This window comes from Xiphophorus couchianus, chromosome 11, assembly GCF_001444195.1.
Source record: "Xiphophorus couchianus chromosome 11, X_couchianus-1.0, whole genome shotgun sequence".
NCBI lineage: Eukaryota > Metazoa > Chordata > Actinopteri > Cyprinodontiformes > Poeciliidae > Xiphophorus > Xiphophorus couchianus.
This window is the reverse complement of record NC_040238.1, coordinates 31,963,825-31,991,611: the sequence shown is the minus strand read 5'-3', so window position 1 is coordinate 31,991,611 and position 27,787 is coordinate 31,963,825. Positions and strand designations below refer to the sequence as shown.

The 27,787-nt window shown below is 38.5% G+C and overlaps 1 protein-coding gene across 1 annotated transcript; it reads right to left on the bottom strand.

Moving 5' to 3' along the window:
- Positions 1–1,013: 1,013 nt before the first annotated feature.
- dlg2 (discs, large homolog 2 (Drosophila)) lies at positions 1,014–27,128 on the bottom strand. The gene is made up of 12 exons (XM_028032503.1): positions 26,845–27,128; positions 25,360–25,462; positions 24,495–24,609; positions 16,710–16,886; positions 15,345–15,420; positions 11,160–11,205; positions 9,699–9,749; positions 8,276–8,377; positions 5,244–5,416; positions 4,929–5,038; positions 2,999–3,090; positions 1,014–1,258 (listed from the first exon to the last, which is right to left on the bottom strand). Exons 1-12 carry the CDS (start codon positions 27,055–27,057, stop codon positions 1,149–1,151), a joined length of 1,368 nt encoding a protein of 455 aa, XP_027888304.1. The 5' UTR covers positions 27,058–27,128; the 3' UTR covers positions 1,014–1,148.
- Between the last annotated feature and the right edge of the window lie 659 nt (positions 27,129–27,787).

Genomic DNA, 27,787 nt, shown 5'->3' with positions numbered 1-27,787 from the left:
CAGTTGGTCAGGTCTAGGTTCAGCAACATTGTGTGCCCAAAGAATGAGGTCAGCTGACTACCTGAATATACTGAATGACCAGGTTATTCCATCAATGGATTTTGTCTTCCCAAATGAAACGGGCATATTCCAAGACGACAATGCCAGGATTCATCGGGCTCACATTGTGAAAGAGTGGTTCAGGGAGCATGAGACATCTTTTTCACACATGGATTGGCCACCACAGAGTCCAGACCTTAACCCCATTGAGAATCTTTGGGATGTGCTGGAGAAGGCTTTGCGCAGTGGTCAGACTCTCCCATCATCAATACAAGATCTTGGTGAAAGATTAATGCAACACTGGATGGAAATAAATCTTGTGACACTGCAGAAGCTTATTGAAACAATGCCACAGCGAATGCGGGCTGTAATCAAAGCTAAAGGTGGTCCAATAAAATATTAGAGAGTGTGACCATTTTTTGGTGGTGACTTTTTTTTTGGCCAGGCAGTGTATATATATATATGGCCCTGGGTCCCTAAGCGGCTGCTTAGTTTGCTATTCCTTTGGTCGGCCCTGCTTCCTAGCCTTCAGCTGGGCCAACATGCCCGCCTGATTCCCCCTCTTCTGTTTTCTGGCACAACGTTTCCTTTTGACTGTTGCTCCTTGCACCCTGCTGCGCCAGTCTGTTGTTCTGAGGAGCTGCTGTCTCCAAAGTGCAGATTTTAGCCTCGGTGATATAAACACCCGAACTGTATCCAATTGCCATCAGTTCGGCCGAGCTGTACTTCAGCCGTGAAGTTGTCACTGAACTCTTGCCCAAAGCAGCCTCACTGATGTTAAAATATAACTTAATCTGGGGAGCTCGAGAAGCCGATGCACCTCTGTGCGCAGCCATAGCATAATCAGACCTAAGTTTTTATTCACAAACAAATGTATGTTGAAAAAAAATGTAATTTTTAGAATATATATTAGAATATTCTATTCTATATGTACAAAAATAAAAAAAATATACAAACAAGAAAATCAACATTATTTTAAGTGACATTAACAAAAAAAGTCATGGAGGGAAAAAATGTAATAAAATAAGAGTAACAGTAAAACTGACAGTTTTAGAGGATTAGAAATGACTGCTTGCATCTTGTTCCCAGCAGCCTTCCAAGGTCATGAGTCATTTTAATTTTTCATTTGATGGAATCCAGACGTAGGGTCCTGAATGTTCATCAATGACTTGTTTAGACTTGTGATAAATATCATCTAAGGTGTCTCCTTGAACCAGAGCTGAAAACAAACATAAACAAGAAATTACTGTGAAAGGTAACTGATACAGATGGTTACATCTTTGCTTTCTCTTGAGAAGTATTAAAATCTTAATTTTGTCATATCAGTATGCATGACTTCATCTTTTTCATATATACTGTGAGAAAAAGGTGCAACACACAAGAGCTAGGTGAGAGTCATTGTGAAAATCAGTGATGGATGTTTTTAAAGAGTATTAAGCAAATATAAACACAGCGGCAAAACTAGTATTCATCTACCTGTGATTGTGTTGCTTATTAGTGGTTGGCAGGTGCCAAGTAGTTGAGTAGCCCATTCACACATGTACAACTTTTGGATTTCATGTTTCTTCAGCACTTCACACAAAACTTAAATGTTTTTGAAGCTGTTTTATACAATATTTCTCAGGCAGACAGTCATATCAGAATTTTTGTAGTAAAGTAGTTCTTCCTTTTTAAATTTCCATAGAGGATATCAGTGAAGCAAGACAGTTTAACTGCAGAAAACATATTTTTCTTCAGTTTTCATTCATGTTTTAATAACCTAATTTATAAATACTGTTGTGTATTACATGCAGCAAGTTAGTTTCTAAAGAAGCTGCATTTCAGAAAGCAGGGTTAACAAACTGAGTAGAAGGAAGTTACTCTGAATAAACTTACCCTGTTCTGTGAAGCTCTAGATTTTCATTTTAAGAACAGGAGATAAACTTGGCAGCTAAGTTTTGTTTCAAGTTGAGTGAAGAGTGCAAGTAGAAGAAGAAGCCCTCATCAATGGAAGGCAGATAAGGTAATTCACCATGACAAAGGGAGAAAAAAAAGAAGCCTGAAAGTGCACATTTGAATTCTACATTTTAATGACAGCATAAGTAGGACAAACTCAGGATTTGTTCAAACAATCCTTCTACTGAGCAGGGTTGGTTATGATAAACTACAGTGACAAGTTGACTGAAAATAACTGCAATACAGGTTTCTGAAACTGAAAACCCAGGATAAGCACATAGTTATCCCAGAACTTACTCAGGATTTTCATTCATCCCGCTTTCTGAAATGGGGCCCTGGTGTTCTTTGAGAGGTGGCTGTTTGATCAGGAAATACAAAAACAGACAAAGCAGCCTGGTAGTATAGTTTGACTACCTTTTCTTTTCATGAAAACTGGATGTAGTCATTGCAGCAGGTCAGTCTTTAGCCTTTTATTAGTCCTATTTTATATAATATCACAGCCAATTTGAATGATTTCTATTAGTAATTTGGAAAAATCAGTAAGATTTTTTATTGCTAAGGTGTTTAGCAATACCCTGTCAGGTGCAGAGCCCTTGCTATGCTATCTTGGTAGCGAAAGTGTTGACATCACCTAAATAAAACAAGTCATTAATTGTTTACTGAAAAATTAAGATGCTGAATTATAGGAGACATTAAATAGATCAAAACAAATTTAAAATCTAAAATAATATTATTTTAGGTGACAGAAGGTGGAAACCTGATGTCTGCCCTCTGCTAACTGAATAAAATATTGAGAATAGAAATTAGTTTAATCTTCATGTCTATACTGCACACACAAAGTTTAGATGAGGTTCAGAGAACACCATCCTCTGTTTTCTTCTTTTCTTTCTACAGGTCTGAAAGTTTGAAATTGATTTAAACAAGTTTTTACTGTAAGTTTAAAGTTGGCTACTATTTGTTTCTGTAATGTTTAAGAAATAGGCCTGGTTGTGACGTTGTATTTGTATTGATAGTAAAACCTTACCTGTAAAGAATTCGCCAAACTCCCTCTCCAGCTTCACAGCCTTTTCAAATATCTTCTTCGCTTGTTCCTCAGTCAATTTCTTATTCATGTCCCTGGATATGACATAGGATAACATTTAAATGTTTTTTTCATTCATTTCCAAAACAGACATGCTGCTCAGGAGACATTAAAGATGGCTAGTACATCTGTAATAGAGCATGAGGCATGCTACTCTCATCACATCGGCCATCACAAGGTCAACATGAATTCAAGAATTAAAATAAAATAGGGCTGCTCAGTGGCGCAGTTGGTAGCACTGTTGCCTTGCAGCAAGAAGGTCCTGGGTTCGATTCCCGGCCCGGGGTCTTTCTGCATGGAGTTTGCATGTTCTCCCTGTGCATGCGTGGGTTCTCTCCGGGTACTCCGGCTTCCTCCCACAGTCCAAAAACATGACTGTTAGGTTAATTGGTCTCTCTAAATTCTCCCTAGGTGTGAGTGTGTGTGTGAATGGTTGTTTGTCCTGTATGTCTTTGTGTTGCCCTGCGACAGACTGGCAACCTGTCCAGGGTGAACCCCGCCTCCCGCCCGGAACGTAGCTGGAGATAGGCACCGGCAACCCTCCCGACCCCATTAGGGACAAGGGTGAACAGAAAATGGATGGATGGATGGATGGAAAATAAAATAAAAAAACAACATCTTTATTCATCCCCAGGGAAATTCAATTTGCTGTAACTCATTATTCAAGCTTCTTTAACGAGTTGTTGCTAATGCTGAAGGCAGGAAGCATTTTCTGTAGTGGTCTGTATGTCAAGATTTGGGTTGCTGAGGATGAGGTTGTAGTAAAAAATGATGGTTTTAATAGTGATCTCAAAAGGGTACAAAAAGCCCAGGCAGCACAGGTGAGCAATAAGGCCAAGAATTTAAACACTGGTAACAACTGGAATAGAACTAGACAACGAGGACAGACATATGACAAGGATCTGACATAGAGCAAGAGACACAGGTTTAAATACACGGGAAGGTAATCAGGGGAAACAAGGGACAACTGGGGGCAATTAGGGGGAAGACCCGACAACATAGGAACTAATAGAGAAAATCCAAATCCTCACACTGTTTTTTCTCTGAAAGATAAAACTTGCCACTTTCTGTTATCTGTTGTTTGAGACTCTTGATTTGATCTAATTTCTCTGTCCTGAAACCTTAGTGAGTTATACTAACACATATGCACAGTAAAACACATATGATGTGCATTGAACTTTACTATTTGGGAACTCTTTATGTTTGACAAAATTTCTTTTTTTATTTGGCATGGTAAGGGTGCTTGCTTAGATAGCTTGGTGTTATCTTAGCAGCAACGCTACTATGACTTCTCCTGCTGTTTCCAGTCTGTCTGAATCTCCTCCTCTTTTTTGTTCTCTGTGTCATGTTTAGTAACTTTTCTGCCTCATATGTTGATAATGGTACATATAATAAATGTAGCACTTTTGTAGTGTTTGAGGTGAGGGTGTTGGAATTGGAAAACCAGCTCTGCACTGTTAAAGAACAATGCTGATGCCCCTTAGCCACTGCGGAGCTAACATGACTAGAACAAAACGGTCCATCACCCAACCAGAATAGTCCCAGATCCTAGCCCATGGATCATCACCAATTTAATCTCTAACCCATTAGCTCCCTGGTTTAATTCAGAGCTCCATACTTTAAAGCAGAACATTAGGACTTTACATATCTAGATGACAGACAGACAGACGATTTATTGACACAGAGCAGGACTATAATTAAAGGAGGATGTTTTAAACAGGAAGAAAAAAACAGAAAACTGTCTTCATTTCTTGGGATGCTCAGAGTCATCTCTGTTGTTGCTGTGGTTGGAAGCAATTCACAATCTTAATAGCTTTGGTTAAAAATTAATATGTAAAACTGATATGTTACTGAAGACCATAGAAATACTCACATTAATGAATCAGCAGACTTAGGTTTTATCAAGATGGCTATTGGATGCAACTGTGCTACTTGAAGTCGTTTAATGGCATTTCCAGAGGCATCCAGAATACAGTGTTTGCCCTAAAAAGACATAGTGATTTAGAAAATATTCTAATAAAATTCTTATAAAAAAAATAAGAGTTATCTATTATGTTTTTCCCTGGTTTGTTGCATAAGAGAAGAAAACAGATCAGCTGGAACAATAACATTACAACTTCTTTTTTTATATGAACATTTATGCTTCTGTGTGGTACAGCCAACATGAAGTTGAATGAAATAATATTACCCTCTCAGCTACATGTTTTACAGACTGGACACTGGTCCCATAAAGATTGTCATTGTATTGTCCAGCTTCTATGAACTTGTGTTCTTGGATGTCTTTCTCCATCTGCTCTCTGGACATCACAAAGAGATAGTCTTGCCCATCAACCTCATAGCTCCGTTTTGGCCTTGTGGTGTCTTGTGGTATAAGGAAGAGAATACATTACTAGCATATCATAGTGGCAAGGATACTTACTGCAATCTAAGTTTTAATTCAGAAAACAAAACAAAAAATAAAAAAGCATAACTATGTGATTCCAATTTGAAATGCCAAGCAGTTGGAGAAAAAAGCAAAGCTGCAAGACACTGTAAAAGAGACAGAGCAACAGCTACTGAGAGGCTGACAAGTTATATTCTCTCCAAAACCACCAAACTGATTTGACTGTTGATAAACTGGTAATGGTAACTAATTGTAAAATGAATCAAAGATACAGGATTAGAATTAGCATGGTGACGCAGGAAACGCATGGCACTAAAGGTTCAGCAGATGTATAATGCGACACAAAGAAAACAGAGACTCTGAAGATCCTCGTTCAGAAAATCCAATCACATATAAATTCTTGTGATGTTTTCTCAAAATAAAAAAAATTGTGAAAGATTTTTATAAATAGCTTTTTCTCTTTTATTAAGACAATCTCTGGTGGGTATCTGAGGTGAATCAAATTACTTGGTAATGGTTTTTTTTTTATTTTCTTGATTTTATTTATTTGAATGAGTACATATAAAAATGTGTACTTAAACTGGATTTTTAGAAGCAAAAAAGCAAATTATTCCATGAGTTCATAACCATTTGTATGTTCTTTATATTTGTAAGGGGATATTTTTTGAAATCACAATCATTACATAAATTTACTCCACATACTGTATTCTCCAACCTACTCTATGTATATATATATACACTGCTCAAAAAAAAATAAAGGGAACACTCAAATAACACATCCTAGATCTGAATGAAAGAAATATTCTCATTGAATACTTTGTTCTGTACAAAGTTGAATGTGCTGACAACAAAAATCACACAAAAATCATCAATGGAAATCAAATTTATTAACCAATGGAGGCCTGGATTTGGAGCCACACACAAAATTAAAGTGAAATAACACTACATGCTGATCCAACTTTAATGTAATGTCCTTAAAACAAGTCAAAATGAGGCTCAGTATTGTGTGTGGCCTCCACGTGCCTGTATGACCTCCCTACAACGCCTGGGCATGCTCCTGATGAGGTGGCGAATGGTCTCCTGAGGGATCTCCTCCCAGACCTGGACTAAAGCATCCGCCAACTCCTGGACAGTCTGTGGTGCAACGTGACGTTGGTGGATGGAGCGAGACATGATGTCCCAGATGTGCTCAATCGGATTCAGGTCTGGGGAACGGGCTGGCCAGTCCATAGCTTCAATGCCTTCATCTTGCAGGAACTGCTGACACACTCCAGCCACATGAGGTCTAGCATTGTCCTGCATTAGGAGGAACCCAGGGCCAACCGCACCAGCATATGGTCTCACAATGGGTCTGAGGATCTCATCTAGGTACCTAATGGCAGTCAGGCTACCTCTGGTGAGCACATGGAGGGCTGTGCGGCCCTCCAAAGAAATGCCACCCCACACCATTACTGACCCACTGCCAAACCGGTCATGCTGAAGGATGTTGCAGGCAGCAGACCGCTCTCCACGGCGTCTCCAGACTCTGTCACGTCTGTCACATGTGCTCAGTGTGAACCTGCTTTCATCTGTGAAGAGCACAAGGCGCCAGTGGCGAATTTGCCAATCCTGGTCTTCTCTGGCAAATGCCAAGCGTCCTGCACGGTGTAGGGCTGTGAGCACAACCCCCATCTGTGGACATCGGGCCCTCATACCAACCTCATGGAGTCGGCTTCTAACCATTTGTGCAGACACATGCACATTTGTAGCCTGCTGGAGGTCATTTTGCAGGGCTCTGGCAGTGCTCCTCCTGTTCCTTCTTGCACAAAGGCGGAGGTAGCGGTCCTGCTGCTGGGTTGTTGCCCTCCTACGGCCTCCTCCACGTCTCCTGGTGTACTGGCCTGTCTCCTGGTAGCGCCTCCAGCCTCTGGACACTACGCTGACAGACACAGCAAACCTTCTTGCCACAGCTCGCATTGATGTGCCATCCTGGATGAGCTGCACTACCTGAGCCACTTGTGTGGGTTGTGGAGTCCGTCTCATGCTACCACGAGTGTGAAAGCACCACCAACATTCAAAACTGACCAAAACATCAGCCAGACAGCATAGGTACTGAGAAGTGGTCTGTGGTCCCAACTGCAGAACCACTGCTTTATTGAGTGTGTCTTGCTAATTGCCAATAATTTCCACCTGTTGTCTATTCCATTTGCACAACAGCAGGTGAAATTGATTGTCAATCAGTGTTGCTTCCTAAGTGGACAGTTTGATTTCACAGAAGTTTGATTTACTTGGAGTTATATTGTGTTGTTTAAGCGTTCCCTTTATTTTTTTGAGCAGTGTATAACCAAGATATCTCACTGCTCTTAGGTTGAGACTTTTTACATTGTGGTATAAGGAAGAGAATACATTACTAGCATATCATAACTGCAAGGATACTTACTGCAATCTATGTTTTAATTCAGAAAACAAAACAAAAAATAAAAACAGCATAACTATGTGATTCCTATTTGAAACTAACCCATAATTCATTGGACTTGAAATCCAATATAGTTCATCTCCAAAATAGTTGTGGTTGCCATAAAGCCTGAGAAGAATTGCCTCTTTCAGATTAAAAACCAGCTAATGATACCAATGTCTTCACTGAGGAATTTGGGGTCAAATGTGCAACACAAATGTGCAAAATGTGCAAAACTGTACTGCATGACTATTGCCATCCATTGACCCAAAAGCCTCTCAGGCTAGAATCAACTTAAGACAAATGGTAACTACATAATGGAAAACCCCAATTGCCTAATGCCCAGTTATTGTCTGTGTGTTCACTGATATGCAGAAAATGCATTTATGTGGTGGGAACTTACGTGGGACACAAGAACCAAACTTGTCCGGAAACTCGCCAATCAGATCTTCATTGATTTTGTCCTTCATGGGTCCAAGAATGATGACAGGTCTAGCATAATCAACTGAACAGGAATACACAGAATTTTGGCACCTTCATTAACCTTTCTTAAAATCTCAGCACATTTGCCATTTTATTTGTTTATTTTTCAATGTTGTTATAATTGTAATGGTCATCAGAAAAATTGCCAACCTTGACTTAGGCAAAAAGAAGTTGTTGAAAATGGACTAATTAATATAACTGTGTGTATAGCACTGTAAGAGCTCAGGAAGCTGTCTGAGTAATGTTTGCTGTGATTGGTTCCGAGTAATGTTTACTGTGATTGGTTCTGAGTAGTCTCAAGCTGCTAATGAGAGCACATGTTCAGTGTTAGACAAGTAGAAAGTGGAAGAAGTTGGAGTTCCCATGTCACTCCACTCACATCGTTCAGAGCTGTTGTACAAGAGACTGAGAGCGTGTAAATGAATGACAGTAAGTCTTATCAGTATTCGAGCAGCATTTGTATACCTGTGCAGTTTAATATATGTATTGCAATGCAAAGAATTAAGATTGGGATGTTGTGCTTTGTGGTTTGTTTGTGGTCTTTTGCTGCCATCTGGTGGACAAATTAGAAATAACCGTTTGTAGCGAGCAGAAATAATGGCTTTCATTTTGTTATTTTTTGTGTTTTTTGTAGACCACTCTCAGCTCGATTAAAAAACCAAGACCGGAAAACTCTCCTCATTCTTTACCGGATGCTTGTGGTGGCTGTACTATTTAAGGAACTAACACACAAAATAAAGGGAGCACAACAGAAGTCTTTTTCCATTTGCCAGCTCAACCCTGATGTAAGTGTATTTAATGAACATTTAAAGCAATTTCTACATAAATAACTTGAAGTAAAATACAAGATAAAATGTGCTTTATACCAGACACAAAGTGAAAACAACAGTGAAGTTGTTTTCACCCCAAGTGAATGGGGAGATTATTTAATAGTTATATACATTTGGCATGACTTGTAAGGCTTCTCACACAGGATTCAGACTCCTCTGTAACATCAGCCAGTAAATGAGTGGTCTTTGGAGAGCCTAATTGAGGAGATTATTACAAATTCAATCTGCTTCATACCTCTGACCTCCACCATGCTAGGATAGGCTGATCTTCTTTTATGTATAACTCAAACAAGAAGTCTACAGAAATCGAATAAAAAGACACATGCACCTGTTTTTCCTCACTGTCTGAGGTAAAGTCAAACCAAACTTCTCTTGCTTTAGGTCTGTTACATAATTAATGATAATAATAATAATAATGACCATAAATCAACATTAAAACAACATTAAGATTCTGTTAGGGGAATTTCCTACTGAGTATTTGTTATTTTATCCTTTTTCAGACAATCCACTTACCTTCTTGGCGTAGCACGTATTCATAGGAGAGTCTTGCATCATCTTGACTTCCTGGTGAGATAAAAGAGAAAAATATTAGAACTTTTTCCCACAACTGAAAAATTTTCAAGAATGAAGTAAGAGTCATGTCATTTGAAAAAACAGATTTAAGCTGAAATATTTGCTCCTGATTGTTAGGCAAGTTTTAAAGAGGTTAAAAATCCACATTGAGGCTTTAAAATATTTCATAAACTTAAATACAATCAGAAATTCAAACCAGGTGAAAAACTTTACAAACTTTAGGGTATCTGATTTAAACCGATACCCTAAAAACAAGACATAGTTTCTGGGTGTTTTGATGGACTCAGACCTGAACCTTAAGTTTCAAAGTAAAGAGAATTACAAAGTCAGCCTTCTGTCAAATGAAGAGTGATGAGTTTCTAGATAAACTCGTCCATGCATTTATTGTTCGTTGCATTGATTAGTACAACAGTGTTTTCACAGGTCTGCAAAAAAGTTTCTAGGGGGCTCTGTGCCAAGGAAACATACACAAATTAAAAAAAAATAAAAATACACAGGCAATATTTTTATGCTCCAACATCATCTTATTTAGGATCTTATATATACATTCGTACACAAAGACAGGCTGCATAATGAGGAAGTAATTCACCCATTTTATTCAGGTGTATTGAACCCGCGACACATCAAAACATTTGGGGACAACGGCCCTCTAGGCCTGGATTTAAAGACCCCTGGTCCTTTGATTAAACTGAATAAAACATCTTATGTTACTTCTTAGCCAGTCGAGGTGGCTCGGGCATCTGGTCAGGATGCCTCCTGGACACCTTTCTGGTGAACAGACTCCGGTTAAGCGGCAGAAGGTGGATGCTACTTCTTAAAAACAATTCATGTAATTTTATGCGATTACATTATTTTCATGAATTACTGAAGAAAAAAGAAATTCTGCCAGCTTGGCAGTGTTTTCTATGGAACATAATATCCTTCATCTCTTTTAACCTTTTAGAAATGCTACTTAATAGACCAATTAACAAAGTTCGGACCAAAAATTATGGTAAAAAGAAAACAGAACAGAACAAGGTCTCACACACTCCAGTCCAGACAGTCCAACATAAGAAAACAGTAAAAAATGAACTGCTACAGCATGCAGGAATGCAGAAAGGAGAGACATGCTGAGACAAAAATGTTTATGTACAGCAGTGGTGCCCAAAGTCGGTCCTGGAGGGCAGGCATCCTGCAAGTTTTAACCCTGGTTTAACACACCTGGATCAAATGATGACTCGTTAGAAGGCCTAAGGAGAACATTGACTTGCTGAGGAGGTTGTTACTACCACCAGGGAGAAAACTAAAACATGCAGAATGCCAGCCCTCCAGGACCGACTTTGGGCACCCCTGATGTACAGTGAGTAACTTTGAAGTGGCCGTGCTGAATAGAGGTGAGAAATCCTCTCTAAACCAACTTACTGAATGTTCTTGTCCCATACCCATCATCACCTATTCCCACGATGTCCTATCGATCATCCAAAGAGATCCGTTGCAGAAGATAAAAAGGAAAGTGAACAGCTGCACATTCAAAAGGTTGGAGGTAGTACACCCACAAGTTTAGCTTTACGGAAATATCTAGCCAGCAGGAGCAACCAAAACTAACAAAAACAAATACAAAAACAAATTAACAGTCTTACAATGACTGAGTGGAAAAGTGGGTCATATGTCAAAATAACATAAAGTGTTATGGTAATCTTATTCCTGTTGACTGATGAGCCTCATGAAGGAGTCATGGAAAACAGACTAACAAAAATAAAAACAAAGTTAAAGAAACTTTGTCACTGTAATATGGTCCTCCATATTACTTCCACTGAACTTGTGCTGAGGTGCTTGTGTGTCTGAGATTACTTACGCTGTGAATCACTGCCATCCTGTTCAGCAACTTTGTTCTTGCAGAATGGGGGCTTTCGTGTAAAGCTGATTTTTTTTTTTTTGCTTGTCAGTGAATGACTGAAAGGAGAAAAAATATGTGGCATGCATGCATAACTGTCAGTTTCATGCGGACAAAGCAGATGTTTGTAAGAAGTGGGACATCAAGAAAACAATTTAAAACCAACAAAGTGAAGCTGAAACTACACTCTTAAGACGAGTACCTACAAAAAATGTGAATTGTATTCACATGGTTCATGGATACCTAACTTTAACGTCAACCAAATCAAGTTGAGCAAAGACAGAATTTTAATTTCTACCTATATTTTTAAAGATTTTTTTTATGCCACTGGTGTACTTCATTTGATAGTAATCTGATGAGAGAGAATGGGGAAAAGACCTGCAGCAAAAGAATCGAGTATGGCAGTCTAACTTGGGATAGCTGCACCAAAGTCTGTAGCCTCTGTATACAGATCACTGTACACTCTAACCACTGCGTCACATTAAGCCCAAGGAATTTTAATGTAACTTTTTTTATTTGATTATTGTTTATTGCAGTAACAACAAACAGTACTGGTATTCATCAGGGCAGTGGTAATAATTTATATGAATCTTAAACTAATTTTCTGTAGCAAACATAAAGGGGAGAGTGTTGGTAATTATTAGACAATTACAACAATAATACACTATGACAGCAATTAATAAGCAGTGAAAATGTAATGTAAAGTGAAATACTTGCCTCTTTACAGATGTTTTCAGTTTTTGCCTTTTTGCAGTACTTACATGTATTGGATCATGATACTAATTTCAATGTTGAAAAAAGTTAAGCTGAGTAAATTACAGAGATCAATTTTCAAATAATGATTTCATTCATTAATTGAAAACAGCTATTCAAACTGACATGGTCTTCTGGAAATAAGATCCCTTAGCAGTAACAACTTACATCCAGAGTTTGCAATATCTGGAAACAAGTTTTTAACTTTGGCCCACTCTCTTTTGCAGAACTCTTCATTTGCCTTGGAGGAATGAACAGCATGTTTAATATCATATGCCATTCTTAAGGTTTAAAGTATTTGAATTGGGTTCAATTCCAGACTTTGGCTAGGCCACTCCAAAACTTTGTTTTGATATATATTTGAGTTATTCAAATGTCACTTTGCAACTGTGCTTTGGATCATTGCCCTACTGCATAACCAAAGTGACTGGGCTTAAGGCCCTATAATGATGGTTGGACAATGTCCGCCAGGATGTTCTGGTAGAGAACAAAATTGGTCATGACGAACAAATGTCATGAGGGAATATTGAGGTTTTTGAGAAATATGAATCAATACTCCCACTCAAGTTGGTTGAATAACTGGTGAGCATCTAATGAGATAACTGCAGAGCCAGGAAGGTTGGTCAGGCACATAATGTTTAGGAGTCAGAGTCTGTTTGAAAACAAGATGCTGTTCAAACTGGTATGAGGCCAGTTTGATCACAATGGATCAAGTGAGCCATGTGTTTGTTTAGATGATAAGCAAATACTTTGGTAATTATTTTTTTGTAACTGGTTAGTAAGCTTAAAGGATGGTATGATGCAACTTTGAAGCAATACCTGCCTTAGGGTTGTTGTAAAAGAATATATTTTTTCTCTCTCTCTCTCTCTGCAGATAAATTTTCCTCGAGAAATTTTAATAACCGAGGTACTCCAATCACTTGAGGAAACATTACAGCCCTACAACAGTGCATCCTTAGCATGCAAAAGAAAGTGACTGAACATCCTCCACACATACACACACCACAGTTGACCAAAAAAAAGTATATCCGACTAAAACTATGCTGAGTGATAGGGCATATGTCTGTATGCCAGTTAATTATAAATACATCATTGTAAGAAAGAAAGGTCTTCTTAAAACTGTGTAAAGTGTGTCAGTACAGGGAGACACAATTTCCTCTGCAGAGCTATTTTAGGAGAAGAGCTCCCTTTGCCCTGGTTTGCAATTTAGAAGAAAAACTCAAGTCTGCATACATTTACTGTCTGCAAGTTAGTAAATGTGAAAGTGAACAAACTGAACCTACACAATAGAATTTGTAAACATATTATAAACACATCTATTACTAAAATGTTACCTAGGAGATTCATAAGCCATTCAGATATTTCTACACCACTGAATGGTAGAGCTGCAGATTCATGTCTAAATCTAACCAACTCATCAGGAACCATTTGTTTTGGGACATTTTAGTTAACTTAGTGATAGTCATTTCGCAGTTTCAGATACACATGTTTGAAGCTGGTAGTAAAGAAGTACTAACTGATTTTAATTTCAAAGTTACCAACAGGAATAAATAAAGACAGAAAGGAAATATCAGTACCATAAACCCTCGCTTAAGGCCATAAATTTTAAAAATAGAAGGAATAGTGTGCCTGAGGAAACAGATGTTAAGACTACTGGATGAATTGACTCATTGAGATGTCAACAATACAGGGAAAAAATTATATTTTTCATGATATAAAAACAAAAGATTTGTTGCTTAATTTCTAATCATCAGTTTCATGTGTCATCAAAAAGTGAGTTTATTTAGCCACCATCCTACCTTTTGTTCAGCTCTCTACACTGTCTTGAGGGAAATCAGAATGTTTTCATGTGGTTTCTGTTAAATTGATATTTAGTGTCGACCTTGAATCTATAATACCTTAATAACTGACTGATTATCATAAAGTTTGATTTGAACTAAAAGCTCTTTTAGTGGGTGTTGTTCAGCTGTTTGGTTGTGTGCATTCTGTGGGGCTTTTGTGTGTTGGCTTATTGGTATTTATTTTTCAACTTATCAGATGGTTCATTAGTATAATTGTTTTATCATATGAAATAGGAATTACCACAAAATGCAGATTTTATTTATCACATTGAAATGGATGACACTTTAGTGTGATAATATGATGTGATTGAACTACTAGAAAAACAACTGGTAAGTTTCAATTGTAAAACAAATACAAAACAACACAGTAAATGCTACAAATACAGAGAAATCACTAAATTCAACATGAAAAAATACTAAAATTAATGCATCTACATACAACTATTTTCACATTCTGTTTAAGAATATTTATTTTTATACTGTATGTTATACTTCATATTTGTTAAATAAATTAATTCCTTCACAAATGTAAATTTTGTGGCATTTGTATTATTCCATAAATTCTGAACAACTTGAATAATTACATGTTATGGAAAAAAAAACAAGTGAGATATGATAAAACCCAAAATATTGCATCAAGCTGTAGCAATGGGGAAGTAGTGCACATAAAATATATGAAGGATCATGATTTTCTTTAGGTTGGAACTTGAAATGGTATTCTGATTGCATAGAGAGACACATCTCAGTCCTATTGAGAGTGTGAGAAAGTGGTGAGTTTCACAAATGAAACTCACCACTTTTGTGAGTTTGTCACAAAAGTGGTTTATACTACATGTTAACACATTTACCATGTTAATCTGTATTATTTTATAACCAGGTAGAAAGTTACTGTGATGAAACTGCATAAAAATACTAACTTGAACGTAAGAGTTGTGCCTCTCTCCCAAAGGTAAAGCCATCATCACATTGTTATGAAAACTAAACAATAAATGACCAAGAGTAATTCATAAAAGCCATGTAAAAAACTTAAAGATGAGTTCTGCCAAAAAGACAACTTTGAATTTCAATGAAGGCTGTGATTTATATGGAAAAGAATAAGATCTTAATAAAAAAACTTACCACTTTTGAATCACACAGTCCTGCACTGGCATTAAATTTCACAGTTTTTAGACGTGCCCGCTCCTTCCGTTCCACTCTGCAAACAACCAAGTAAGTAATTTACCAAAGTAAAATAATTTAAGTCAAGTTATTAATGCATGCCTCTCAGTGGTGGCTTTACACAGGAGGATAATTGCATTCTGAAACCAGCTACTGATATAATTAATCATAGGTTGGCTCTGATAACTGAGCAGCCAAAATAACAAATGAGAAGGAGGCTATTCACTTGCATTAACTTGGAGAGGCTGGTGACTCTCCAAATAGACACCCAAGATTTTCTTTTTCTTCTGCTGGCCATTAGCCTGGAAAAGCTAGCGATAGCATTGGATGTGCTGGCTCTAGTCTTGGATAGTCTGGCGACTAAAATGCCTAGTCTTGTCACCTGCTAATTGCACTTTCTTCTTGAATGGAAATTTTGTTAATGTCTGCAATATTTGACAGATAGCTAAAAAGTGATTTTACCTAATTTGTCAGTATCTTGAGAGTCTTTAATAGTTGTAGTTTAAAAGTTTCAACGCTCATACTCTTCAAACATGGACTAGATTATTATACTCTAAAAACAGAGTGTTTAAACCTAATTTAAGATTTGTGAAATTACTATTTGATTTGTGAACATACCAATATAGTCCTTTTGTTGAACTTTCATGGATCCATTTAATGGATATGACTATCCAAGATGTTAAATTTGGTGTTCTTATTGATGAAAACCATATTGACTCAGGTGTATATAATATTTTCTTATTAGCCAACATTGCAGACTGAAAACAGTGAGAAAAAAGATGTCAGTGTGTTTAATTCAAATATAAACCTATGGTGTTGGAGCCTATTAAGAATTAGATTAATTAATTTTTTGCTAAATTATTAATGTTACAGATCCAAGATTATGCGAATGGTAGATCTATTATTTATTTATTCATTATGCTAAGACCCTCCTTCTTGTCAGTCAGCCTCCTGCTGTGATTAACAAGCAGAAGCAGCTGCTGTGATTGAGCTGATTGTTTGGTGAAGGAGTGAGGAGTGAAACAGTTTTGGCATTTTATATTTAACGTTTATATTTAAATTTCTGTATGACGTCAACTCGGAGAATATTTCTGTTATTTTTGTAAGTAAAGAAAATACTCTTTGAAACCAGAAAACTCTCTGTGGATGCTTTTTATTTTGAGTGAGTCGAAAACCTCCTCCTGAAAAACTACTCTGGCATTTTTGGACCTTATTATTATGCAAGAGTAGCTACAACATATGGTTTCAACTGTAACTCTGAAAAATAAATGAAAAGTGTCAGTGTTAGCTTCCTCGGCCTTAAGCAGAACTGTATGCAGGTATTACCTTTTCTTGCTGGGAATGACTCCTATCTCCTTGCTGTCTCCATGGCTGGTGACACGGCAGGCTTGCCACCACTCATCATCTGATGCATTGGTAACATGAAGGATATCACCATACTTGAAACTCAGCCCCTGGCTTGGTAGTCCACTGTCCTTTGACTTCTCATAGTCAAATAGTGCCCTGCACATAGGAAGACAACCAGACATTATTAGGTTTAGGATATAATTATTCAATTATACAATTTATGCTTTTAAGCTTACATTTGAGACATGAGATGCTTTCTCAGATGAAAGAAAGAGTTGCAATCTCATATCAATATTCTGTGATATGTACATTATTTCAAACCTACTTTAAAAATATCAATGCATACATCGGTACACAAATGACAAACATTACACATTTGTAAAGAGATAAGAGTGCTTTTGTTAGTAACCTGAATGCAGCAATTGGTCCCTGAAATAACAGTCTTTATAAGTTTATCAGTGTTCTGAATTTATCTTCCATCAATTTGTCCAGCTCTGCATCTACCAACCTATCCATGCTTATCCTTACAGGGCTGGAAGGGGCTGGTGCTCACCTCCTTCAGTCATTGGGTAAGAGCTGGGGAATGGTTGCCAGGCACTTTGAACTGCCTTGTTACTGAAAATGTGTTATATAAATAAAATTACCTTACCTTACCATTGTCGGACAACACAAAGATACATGAAATAAACAACAACCATGCACACACATTCCTACATATGCAATTTAGTGAGAAGTACCCAAAAAGAACCCATGCAAGCCTGTATGGAAAAAAGTGCAAACTCAATGCAGAAAGAACCTATGCCAAGACTGTTCTGTTCTCCGATATGCGTGTTTAATAAGATCTTGAGGCTTCACAGAAGCACGCGTGAGACATCTCCATCTTAGCAGGTACTGCTTTATTCTTCCCCCGCCACCGAACACAATACAGCACAAAGGTTCCTATCCACCGATAGCCTGATACTACATCCCCCTTTCTGAATGGGATATGTTATGTTTATATACGAACATGTAGAACTGTAAACTTAAATCACACCCCAGAAAGATGCACCCTGTGGAATACCCAAGATTAACTCAGTATCTTACTAGTACTTTTCCCACAGTAGAATGTGCTAGAACTTTAACTTATTACTGTTTATTTATCTGTTTTACACTAAAGGTGCACAAACTTAAATCTCTTTCCAGTCACAGTTCAGCATTAGAACTAAGACATATATAAATCTCAGAACATTAAAGTATTCTCTATAACATTTAACTTTAGCTACTAAGAGGAAGGGGTGGACTACCCAAATCCTCTATCTGAGTGTGGGGATTATTCTGCCCCATGCAGGAAACTCACTCAGTTCCTATGAACAAATATAATCATCCAGATAGGCTGGAGGTCTCCTACTTCTCAGTGAAACCCGACTCTCAGGTGGTGGAGTCTGATGGCTAACCTCCTGCTGGTCTTCATCTGGAACAGGTATGTGTGGAGAATTGTGAAGATTTCCTTCAGGTAATGTCTCGTGTGGAACAGCAGAAGTTTCAGGTGGAACAACAGATGTTTCAGTTGCTCCAGGAGTGTGTGAAAGGTGGTAGCTATTCCTTCTCAGCATGCCTCTGGGTGTCTCGATGATGTAGGATCGAGGTGACCCTGCTCCAGACACTACTGTTCCTCTGGTCTTCAGATCTGTCACCCACACCTTCTCACCTGGATGTAGGAGTGACATGTTGCGGGCCCGGTGCCTCCGGTTGTAGTTTTGTCTTTGTTTTTGTCTATAATCGGTTTCTGCAGTCCTCAGCTTTTCCATATCAATAATCTTTGGCGTTAGCTGAGACTGAGTAACAGGAACAGTTGTCCTTATCCTCCTTCCCATGAGAAGCTCAGTTGGACTGAATCCATTTGCTAATGGAGCGGAACGGTAGGCCATAAGAGCAAGATACGGATCCCCCGCCTTTTTAAGGAGATTCTTGGTAGTTCTGACTGCTCTCTCAGCCTCCCCGTTGCTCTGAGGAAAATTTGGGCTGGATGTTTCATGACTGAAACCCCATTCCTGTGCAAATCTTCTGAAGGAGTCCGAAGCAAACTGTGGCCCATTATCAGAACGGAGACGCTCTGGTATGCCATGGCGTGCAAAGATGGACTTACAGTGTTCGATAACTCCCTCAGATGTTGTGGTAGTAAGCTTTGCAACTTCAAAAAATCTGGAGAAATAATCCACAATCATCAAATATTGTTTGTCCTTTAACTGGAAAAGATCAGCTCCCACCATGACCCATGGTCTTTGTGGGAATTCAGTGGGCAGTAGTGGCTCTTTGTGTTTAGTTCTCTCCCTACAACACGTGTCACAGGTCTCCAACAGCTTAATCAGCTCGCTGCTGAGACCTGGCCACCACACTGAATGTTTGGCCCTTTCTCTACATTTAGTTATCCCCAAGTGACCCTCATGTAGCTTTGACAGAATGTCCTTTCTGAGAGAAGCTGGAATCACTATTCTGCTACCATAAAGAAGCAGGCCATTTTGAACAGTGAGTTCCCCCGAAAATGGCAAATAAGGCTGGAAACCTTTCTCAATAGAGAATTTATCTGGCCATCCTTCCACACAAAATCTTTTCAGTCGTTTGAGTATGCTGTCGCTGTCCTGATGTCTTTGGATTTCCCTCAGTCGTGGTTCCGTGGCAGGTAAACATGCAACGACTGAGTCAACATACAAGTTGAGCTCCTCTTTAACCTTAGGCAGTAGGGGAAGGGATATCCGCCTCGGCGTTGAGAGGGAGAAAGGCTGCGCATCTGGTGACAGAACAATGTTATACTCGCCCTCCATCAGTCCTAGTCCTGTGAAAAGTTTAGGAAACTCCTGTTTCACAGCATCAATCGAGTCCAAACCTATTTGGTTTACCCTGGCAACCAATTTTAATGCCATTGCGGCACGCCCACTCAGCAATGATGTGCATAAATCCTTCACAACATAGATGTCCTCCGCAGTACTAACACCGTTGTTGCTGAGTGTTGCTGTAAACATGCCTTTCACTTTTAATCCGGTGCCTCCTGGTCCCTGCAGGAGTTTCTTTGGTTTATCTAATTTGCCAAATTGGCACTGCGAATACAGTGTTTCTGGGACAGCAGTGACATCAGCTCCCGTGTCTATTTTAAATACAGTCTTATGCTTGTCCACCAGTATGTCAGTCATCCATGGATTGTCTTTAACGTCTGTAGAAAGCGATCCCAGAAAAGCAACATCATTGTCTGTATGTGTGCTTTCTGTTGCAAACCCAGCATTCACTTGACATATTTTTTTATTTCTGCAGACCCTAGCAAAATGTCCCTTTTTCCCACAATAATTGCAGGCTGCTTCTCTAGCAGGGCATTGCCGCATACTGTGTCCTTTCGTGTCCCCGCATCTTCTGCACTGTGCCTTTTTATCTTGTGTAGCTTTTGTGACGGCATATTTGTGTGGCGCCTTCGGTTGCCCGGAGCGCGCGCTCCCACTCGCGTGAACGCGGTCCAACTGCGCGCCAGCAATGTCTGACTTGAAGTTAGCATGAAGCATTTCCTGTTGCTTTTTTACTAGCTCGCTCTGACGGGCTCTGTTTAGCGCCTTCTCTAGCGTCAGTTCAGCGTCCATTTGTAGCTGTTCTGATAGTCTTTTATCTCTCAGACCCACGACGAATCTGTCCCGCACCATCTCATCATGCAAAGTCCCGTATCCACAGTATTCAGCCAAACAGTGTAACGCGGTGTGAAAGCCGTCAATGGACTCACCCGTCTCCTGTTGGCGCTGATTGAATTTCGCCCGCTCAAATATAATATTCCGGCGGGCTACGAAGTGAGCATCCAGCCGTCCCTTAACAGTCTCGTACTCACTCGCTTCTTGCGGAGTTAGATGCAGGGAAACCAGTATATCTTCCGCCTCGTCCCCCATGGTGTATATCAGCGTATTTACTTGGTTTTCGTCCGCTTGTGTCTCCAAACCAGACGCGATACGAAACCTCTCGAAACGCTTTATCCATTTCGTCCAGTCTTCAGCTCTGAACGTGAACTTTTCTGGCGGGGTGACTTGAAACTGGTTCATGACGTTGTCGTTCTTATTTTATTCGAGCCGTCAGTTCTCACTTGTTCTCTCTTCGCGTAGTAGTCTATACTTCTGACACCATGTTCTGTTCTCCGATATGCGTGTTTAATAAGATCTTGAGGCTTCACAGAAGCACGCGTGAGACATCTCCATCTTAGCAGGTACTGCTTTATTCTTCCCCCGCCACCGAACACAATACAGCACAAAGGTTCCTATCCACCGATAGCCTGATACTACAAAGACTTCTTCTTCTTCTTCTTCTTCTTGTTTTATGGCGGTTGGCAAACAACTTACAGGTGCATTACCGCCACCTTCCAGGTTGGAGTATGGATCACATGCTTATTCCCTCCCCATAATACCCGTCCTTCTTAGAAATCTAAAAATACTCTCAAATATTATATCTCCTGACGATTTCTGAAATATTTCTTCTAAATCTAATTTACAATTATTCATCTCATTAACCAACATCTCTCTCTCCCTTACATACTTATTGCATTCTAAAAATACATGCTGTATTGTTTCCATCTCTCCACAATATTCACAACAACCTGTACTGTGTTTATTAATTAACTTAAGAGTACTAATTAACCTTGTGTGCCCAAATCTGATTCTAGAAATAATATCTTCTTCCCTTCTTTTCCTATTACCTTTTCTATACCCCCCAACTCTTTTTTGAATTTTATAATAAAATCTCCCTTTTTCTCCTCTATCCCACTGTTCTTGCCATTTTTCCTTCATATACTCCTTTACAACACTCTTTATCTCATTTCTACTCATTTTAATATTTAATTCAACAATTTCTTTATTAGAAGCTCTCTTAGCAAAATTATCTGCCAATTCATTTCCTACAATACCAATATGAGCAGGAATCCAAATTAATTTAATCTGAGATCCTTCTTAATCCTGAAAATTACCTGAAGTATATCCTCTATAATATCTTGTCTAACTTCCGATTTCATTCCTTCTATACTAATTAATGCACTACTAGAATCTGAACAAATTACAAACTTTCCTTTTCCTATTCCCTCTATCCATTCTAAGGCTATTAAAATTGCTATTAATTCACCTGTATACACTGTTAGTTTATCACTAATTCTTTTATTTTCCATAACATTTAAATCTATGGCAAGACTCAAACCCAGTAATGTTTTTCAATGCTGTCTGGATTCAGTCCCATCTTCCATCAAAACATTTTCTCTATTTATCTGTTGAGGCATGGTACATTAAAGGCAGGTTGTATGTCCATCACAGTGCAACACAGAGACAGGAAAGAACCTATTTAAAGTAGTCAGTTAACCTAACAGGCATGTTTTAGACATTGGGATTAACCATAGTGTCAGGATTTGGTTTTCTCTGTATTAATTAGTTTGTGACCCCTTGATTGCCCCCAGCTGTCCCTTGTTTCCCCTGATTACGTTCCCTGTGTATTTAACCTCACCTGTGTCCCCTGTTCCCTGTTGGATCCTTGTCTAACATCTTGTTATTGTTGTCATTTGTCTAGAGCAGGGTGCTCAATACGTCTGGTCGATCGCGGGAAGGTATTGAGTCGATCTCAGCAGTAAGTGACAAACTGAACGCCGCCAGGACGCTGAGAGCAGAACTTCCTCTTCTGACAGGCTTATCAAAATATTAACTAAGATCCTAAATGGTTTTGCTTCATTAAAGAATACGATTTTTTTTAATCAATAAAATGTGTTAAAATTTGTATTCTCAGTAATTATTATTTCAACAAGGTGTTGCGCAATTGAGTGCCTTTCAGTTTCATTAACAAAAACAAAAAGGCGACTCAAAGACCGACTGACTAGCAGAGCAGGAATTTAAATTAGCTAATCAACCATGGCTGTGTTCAGGGAAGCGCTGATTAATAATCGAGAAATAAATATCAAGCCTGGAAACTTGATATCGTCACGGACTGAATGTTATGTTTTTAACTTAATCTTTGCTCGTCTTGCGGGGTGCAGGCGGTTGCCACGGTAACAGGTGTGCTTAAACTACAAAGAGAGAGAGAGTAAAAAGGTAGGAGTGGTTTTGAGTTGATCACCTGTTCGGGTTATTTTACCTTTGTTTCCCTTTGCTGTGGCTCATTACAGCCGCTGTAGTTTCTAAACGTTGGACTAATTACCTCGTTAGTTTGTGAGTTTACGTCATTCACAACAAACATCAAATAGAACAAATATATTTCATAAAATTTTAACAAACAAATGGCTTCTACCGCGATAATTATGTGAAATTAAATTAAATTAATTATATCCCAGCTATATCCCAAAAATTACAAAAATATTTAAAATTAAAACAAAATTACCAATAATAATGATGGAAGTGAAGAAGTTGATAACCTGAACGTTAGCAATAAAGCGAGCTATCTAACAAAAAGAAGTGTGTTTCATTGCGAATATGAATACTGAACAAGAAACCGCAACACAACAAACATTAAATAGGACAAATATATTTCATAAAATTTTAACACACAAATGGCTTCTACCGCAGTAATTATGTGAAATTAAATTAATTATATCCCAACTTCAGAAGATTTGCCTTTACCTTTACAAAGCTCTTTGGTTCCTCCTGTCAGTCTGTAGCTTCTCATTTGAGGTCATCAAACCAAATTTCAGATCTACCATGACTGACTGACACCTGCTGGCCTCAGGTTTGCAACCAGCTTGTGACTAAGAAACCAGTAACCTCCTCCCAGTGACAGAGTCTCACTGAGGAAGAAACTGCGTTAGGTTTTCTATCACTTTAATATTTCTGCTTTAACTGATGTATATTTGCATATAAAATAAGTCAATAGAGTCAATTTACAAAATTGTCAATTTACAAATTTTATGTCTTCGTGTCATGAGGTAGATCTCAGCCGGCTGGTGAGAGAAAAAGTAGATCTTGGTCTCAAAACGTTTGGGCTACCCTGGTCTAGAGTCTTCGTTTCCTCGTCTCATCGCTCCTCTGTGCTGCCTGGATTTCTGTATTCTTCATTAAAACCATGGACTTATCTGATTTAATAGAAGAGCAACCACACAAGGATACCCCAATCTTCTGCTCGTTCTCCACAACTTCAGTCACCCCTCTATCTCAAGGACCAGCCTCACCTCCAGCCCCAGTAAGCGCCCAGTAAGTGGGCCAATTACTCAACCCGGGCTTCCCAGTGCTCAGCCCACAGTTGAGCTCAGCAAGCCCGAGCTACCAGCTAGCCTGCCCAAGCCCAAACCAGCAGCAAACTTACCGGTGCAGTCTGTCAGTCCTTCTGGTCTTTCTCGTGGCTCCCGGCCGCTCTCTGCAGCCTTTTTGTGGGTCCGCGTGGCCTCCCAACTGCCCTCAGGACCCGCCAAGATGGGTCCGCCTCCTTTCGTCACTGCCATTTTCTGTTAATTAGTTCCTGTATTGTGTCTTCCCCTTGATTGCCCCCCACTTTGTGTCCCCTCCTCCCTGTTGGATCCTTTTCTAATGTCATTTGTTGAGTAATTACCAGGATCTCAGTTTCCTTGTCTCACTGCTCACCTGTGCTGCCTGGATTTCTGTATTCTTCATTAAAATCATCATTTTCAGCATAACCTTTGTCAAACCACGTCCATCTTCACCACAATCACATTCAAATCATGACACATGGTACTCAGCGAAAACACATACTTGAATTTGAGTCCCCAACATTTTCTGCTGCAAGGTCACCCTGAATTTGTTTAAAAGACTGTTTCTTAGGGTTATACGAAATGGTACTAACCTGACATAGAGTGATTTCTTCTGATTGGTTTGCAGATACCCCGACTCAGTGCACAAACTGTGGTTCATCATGTGTTCTCGAAGGTCATTGATTTTGGCTTCAAAATGTCCATATTCTGCAAGGCAACATTTTCAGACATGAAACAGAAGAACATGAAAAATGTTTTTAATTTGTGGCATACTTTGCTAAATTTTTCACTGTAATTATATTGGGTCTGCATTAAATTGTTTTTCAGTCCTGGTCTGGGAGACGTTTAGTCATGATGCTCGGAAGCAGAATTCTAGAGTTAACTTAAATCTGGTGTTATGATTGTAAAATTATTCTAATTCTCAAATGTAAAATGTGTTTATTTATCAAACATAGATCAAGCCAGAAGAGAAAAAAGTAAAAATGTACAGTATGAGTAATGGACATGCATAGTAAAAGTATGCTGTGCATCAGCTCAGATTTAGCGTGCATTTAACCTGCTGGCATCTTGGAGAGTCATCCTTAAGTTTGAATGTGCTACAACAATGAAGCACATTACCACATAAGCACTAAGTCTATTAGTCACTTTTCTTTAACCACTAGTGAGTCCTTCATAAAAAACAAACATGGCATAAATGCTGCCAGTTTTTAAAAAGAAAATGCTGTTTGCTCTAGTGGCCTTTATTTAACAGTTGTTCGATAGGAAAGTGGGTTATGAAAGAGGAGGAAGACATGCAGCAAAGGTCATCTTTGCTGGAGTTTGAGCCCATGACGGCCACATCTAGGACTAAGGCCTGCATACATGAGCTGTGTCGCACCGCTGCACCCATTGCTGTTTTTTTGGCATTTATTCCATAGCTTTATGGATATCCAGAGTAATTAAATTTTCCTGACGAACCTTCTGGTTTGAACTGAGCAACAATGGTGACCACCTGCCCGGCTCCCTTCAGTGCAGCTGCTGCCTGTTCATGTGTGGCTCCACGAAGGTCAATGCCATTAACCTGTTTTAATAAAGCATCAATTCAGAAGATGTTACCAAAACATATTTATAAATACACTTTATATAGCATACACAGCCATAAAATGCATTTCAGCTTCAGTGTGGGGGATAGAATGGTGAGTGAAAGAAGTGAGCATATTATGAGAATAATTTTATTTAAGAATATTAAATGAAAATGTGATAAAATATATTTCTATTTTTCTAATACATTCGACTGATGTTTATATAAACAGAAATTCATGGTCATGATCAGTTTAAAACGGTAGCATCAAAAAAGACAACATTGTTTAAAAGTATGAAAATAGTGTGCAAAGACATGTAGGTGAGGTCAAGTGAGAAAAGTTATTGTTAGATCAGAAAATCAGGTCATTGCAAGAACATTGTCTAATTTCATCTTCCAATTACCATCTTTTGATGGTAATTGGAGAAAAATTTAATCGCATGCAGTGTCACACTGACCTAGGAATTTGCAAAGTTATTATAAAGAACATCAAAATGGCAGTTTTGTTTGATTGGATTTTGCGTCTTCTGTCCACTAATCTACTTATATTTTTATATTTATATATTTCAGTTAAAAATACATCTAAACAATGACTGAATGGTTTAGAAAGCTTTTCATTAAATATGAATCAGTATTCTATTTAAAAGCAAAAGTCTGTCAAATGTCTACAATTATTCCAGATGTTTGCTACAACTCTTGATGTGGATGTGTTTTAGCCAAGATGTACTGGCAGGCAAAAAAAAAGAGAAAAAAAACCAGCAAGTAAACTTGTTAAGAAAAAACCTTAACCAAAAGAGTTGACGATGTAATAATAATAATAATAATAATAAAAATAATAATAATAATTAATAATGTTATTACAGCAAGAATAAATATCTGAATTATAGACTTCGAAGGGTTGTGTCAATTCTATCATAGCTAAGTTATATAGAGCATTTCTCATTGAAAATTGTGATTAATAACTGAAAATGTTCTAATGGAACAAATTGAGCTCCTTTGATAATATTACAAAGTATTATAGTGCAGCAAGAATTAAAAAGATTGATTTGTTAATTCATTGGCTTGTCTGAAAGGGATCTACAATACAGTTTTAACCTAAATTGTATTGGGTTAAAACTGTTTTGTTCAAACAATAGAGTTTTGGGTTAGAGTAAATGTACTTGAAAACAACATAATAGCTATTCTTTAAAGATTTTTACATAGCATTTAGCAAGCAACAGAAGAGCACATTTTTATGTCTGTTAGCTCTGTTTAAAGTTGTAAAAATCACTTCATACTGAGCAAACACAGTGAATAGATAAAAGCAAAACATGACCTAAAGTCTAAAACAGATGTTACTGTTCCTCTTTGACAACTAGGCGCAGTGTATTTTCAGTACTCACAGATAGGATTTCATCACCCCGCCTCAACTCTCCACTAAGGTCTGCTGGTCCGCCTAATAAGATGAAGGAGACAAAGATGCCTTCACCATCTTCTCCCCCGACTATGTTGAAGCCAAGGCCGGTGGATCCCTTGTGGAGTACAACTGTCCTGGGTTCCCTGTATAAACAGTTTAGGTAATATATGAGCTCCAGTGAGTCTGTGGGTTTCAGCATTGTCAACTGTGATAGTGGAAGGCTGGATCCAAAGGACAATATACTGAAGCTCTTCTCAGGCAGACAAACTTCAAGACTATTACAGCTCCAAATGGGGATGGTGCTCTATTTAGGTCCATTTGTCCCAAATTCTGAAGGCTTTCTCTTTTTTTCTCACTCTCTCTCTCTTGCTCTCTCTCTTTCATCTAACAATTACTTGTCAGAGCCTGCCATCTGCTGCTAAAATTGCAGAAGTCACATAAACTTTGTATCTTGTTAATGGAAGCCACATAATTTTTAGGAGGACCTGTAGCACTCTGTGCAAGGTATCTCAGCCTTGAAGTAGTCTTATGCAGCCACATGCCACTGTGGCTCAAGAAAGACCTTAAATTCTGATGTCTAGGAACTGTGAAGTAGACAAGAACAATGGAAGGTTTTTTTTTCCTTTCATTGTAAAGGGACCCAAATTTGCAACCCATTGGACGACCTACACAGACTCCATAAAAAGTAAGATGACAGCATAATTAATTTCCTTTTCTGTAAATCTGATGGATGTTGCAATTCTCTTAGTTTAACCCATGTTAAACTAGTAAACTTATCAGTAGCATTCTGTTGAACTCTCCTTTAGATACAACCACAACCTCAGACCCTGTCTTGAAACAGCATTCAAGGCAGGGACCAATTCACAAAACATCCTGACTGCTGACTACACCACCCATTCAAACACAACATATGAAGCTGCTCAAAAACA

What these genes read in the sequence shown, in the direction of transcription:
- dlg2 (XM_028032503.1), bottom strand. Translation starts at nt 27,057, where the DNA reads ATGCTGAAACCCACAGACTCACTGGAGCTCATATATTACCTAAACTGT. An exon ending in AAGAAATCACTCTATGTCAG is followed by an intron (nt 16,887 to 24,494) that starts GTTAGTACCATT and finishes TCCTATGTGCAG; the next exon opens with GGCACTATTTGACTATGAGA. An exon ending in TAAAACATGTAGCTGAGAGG is followed by an intron (nt 5,039 to 5,243) that starts GTAATATTATTT and finishes ATGTCTTTTTAG; the next exon opens with GGCAAACACTGTATTCTGGA.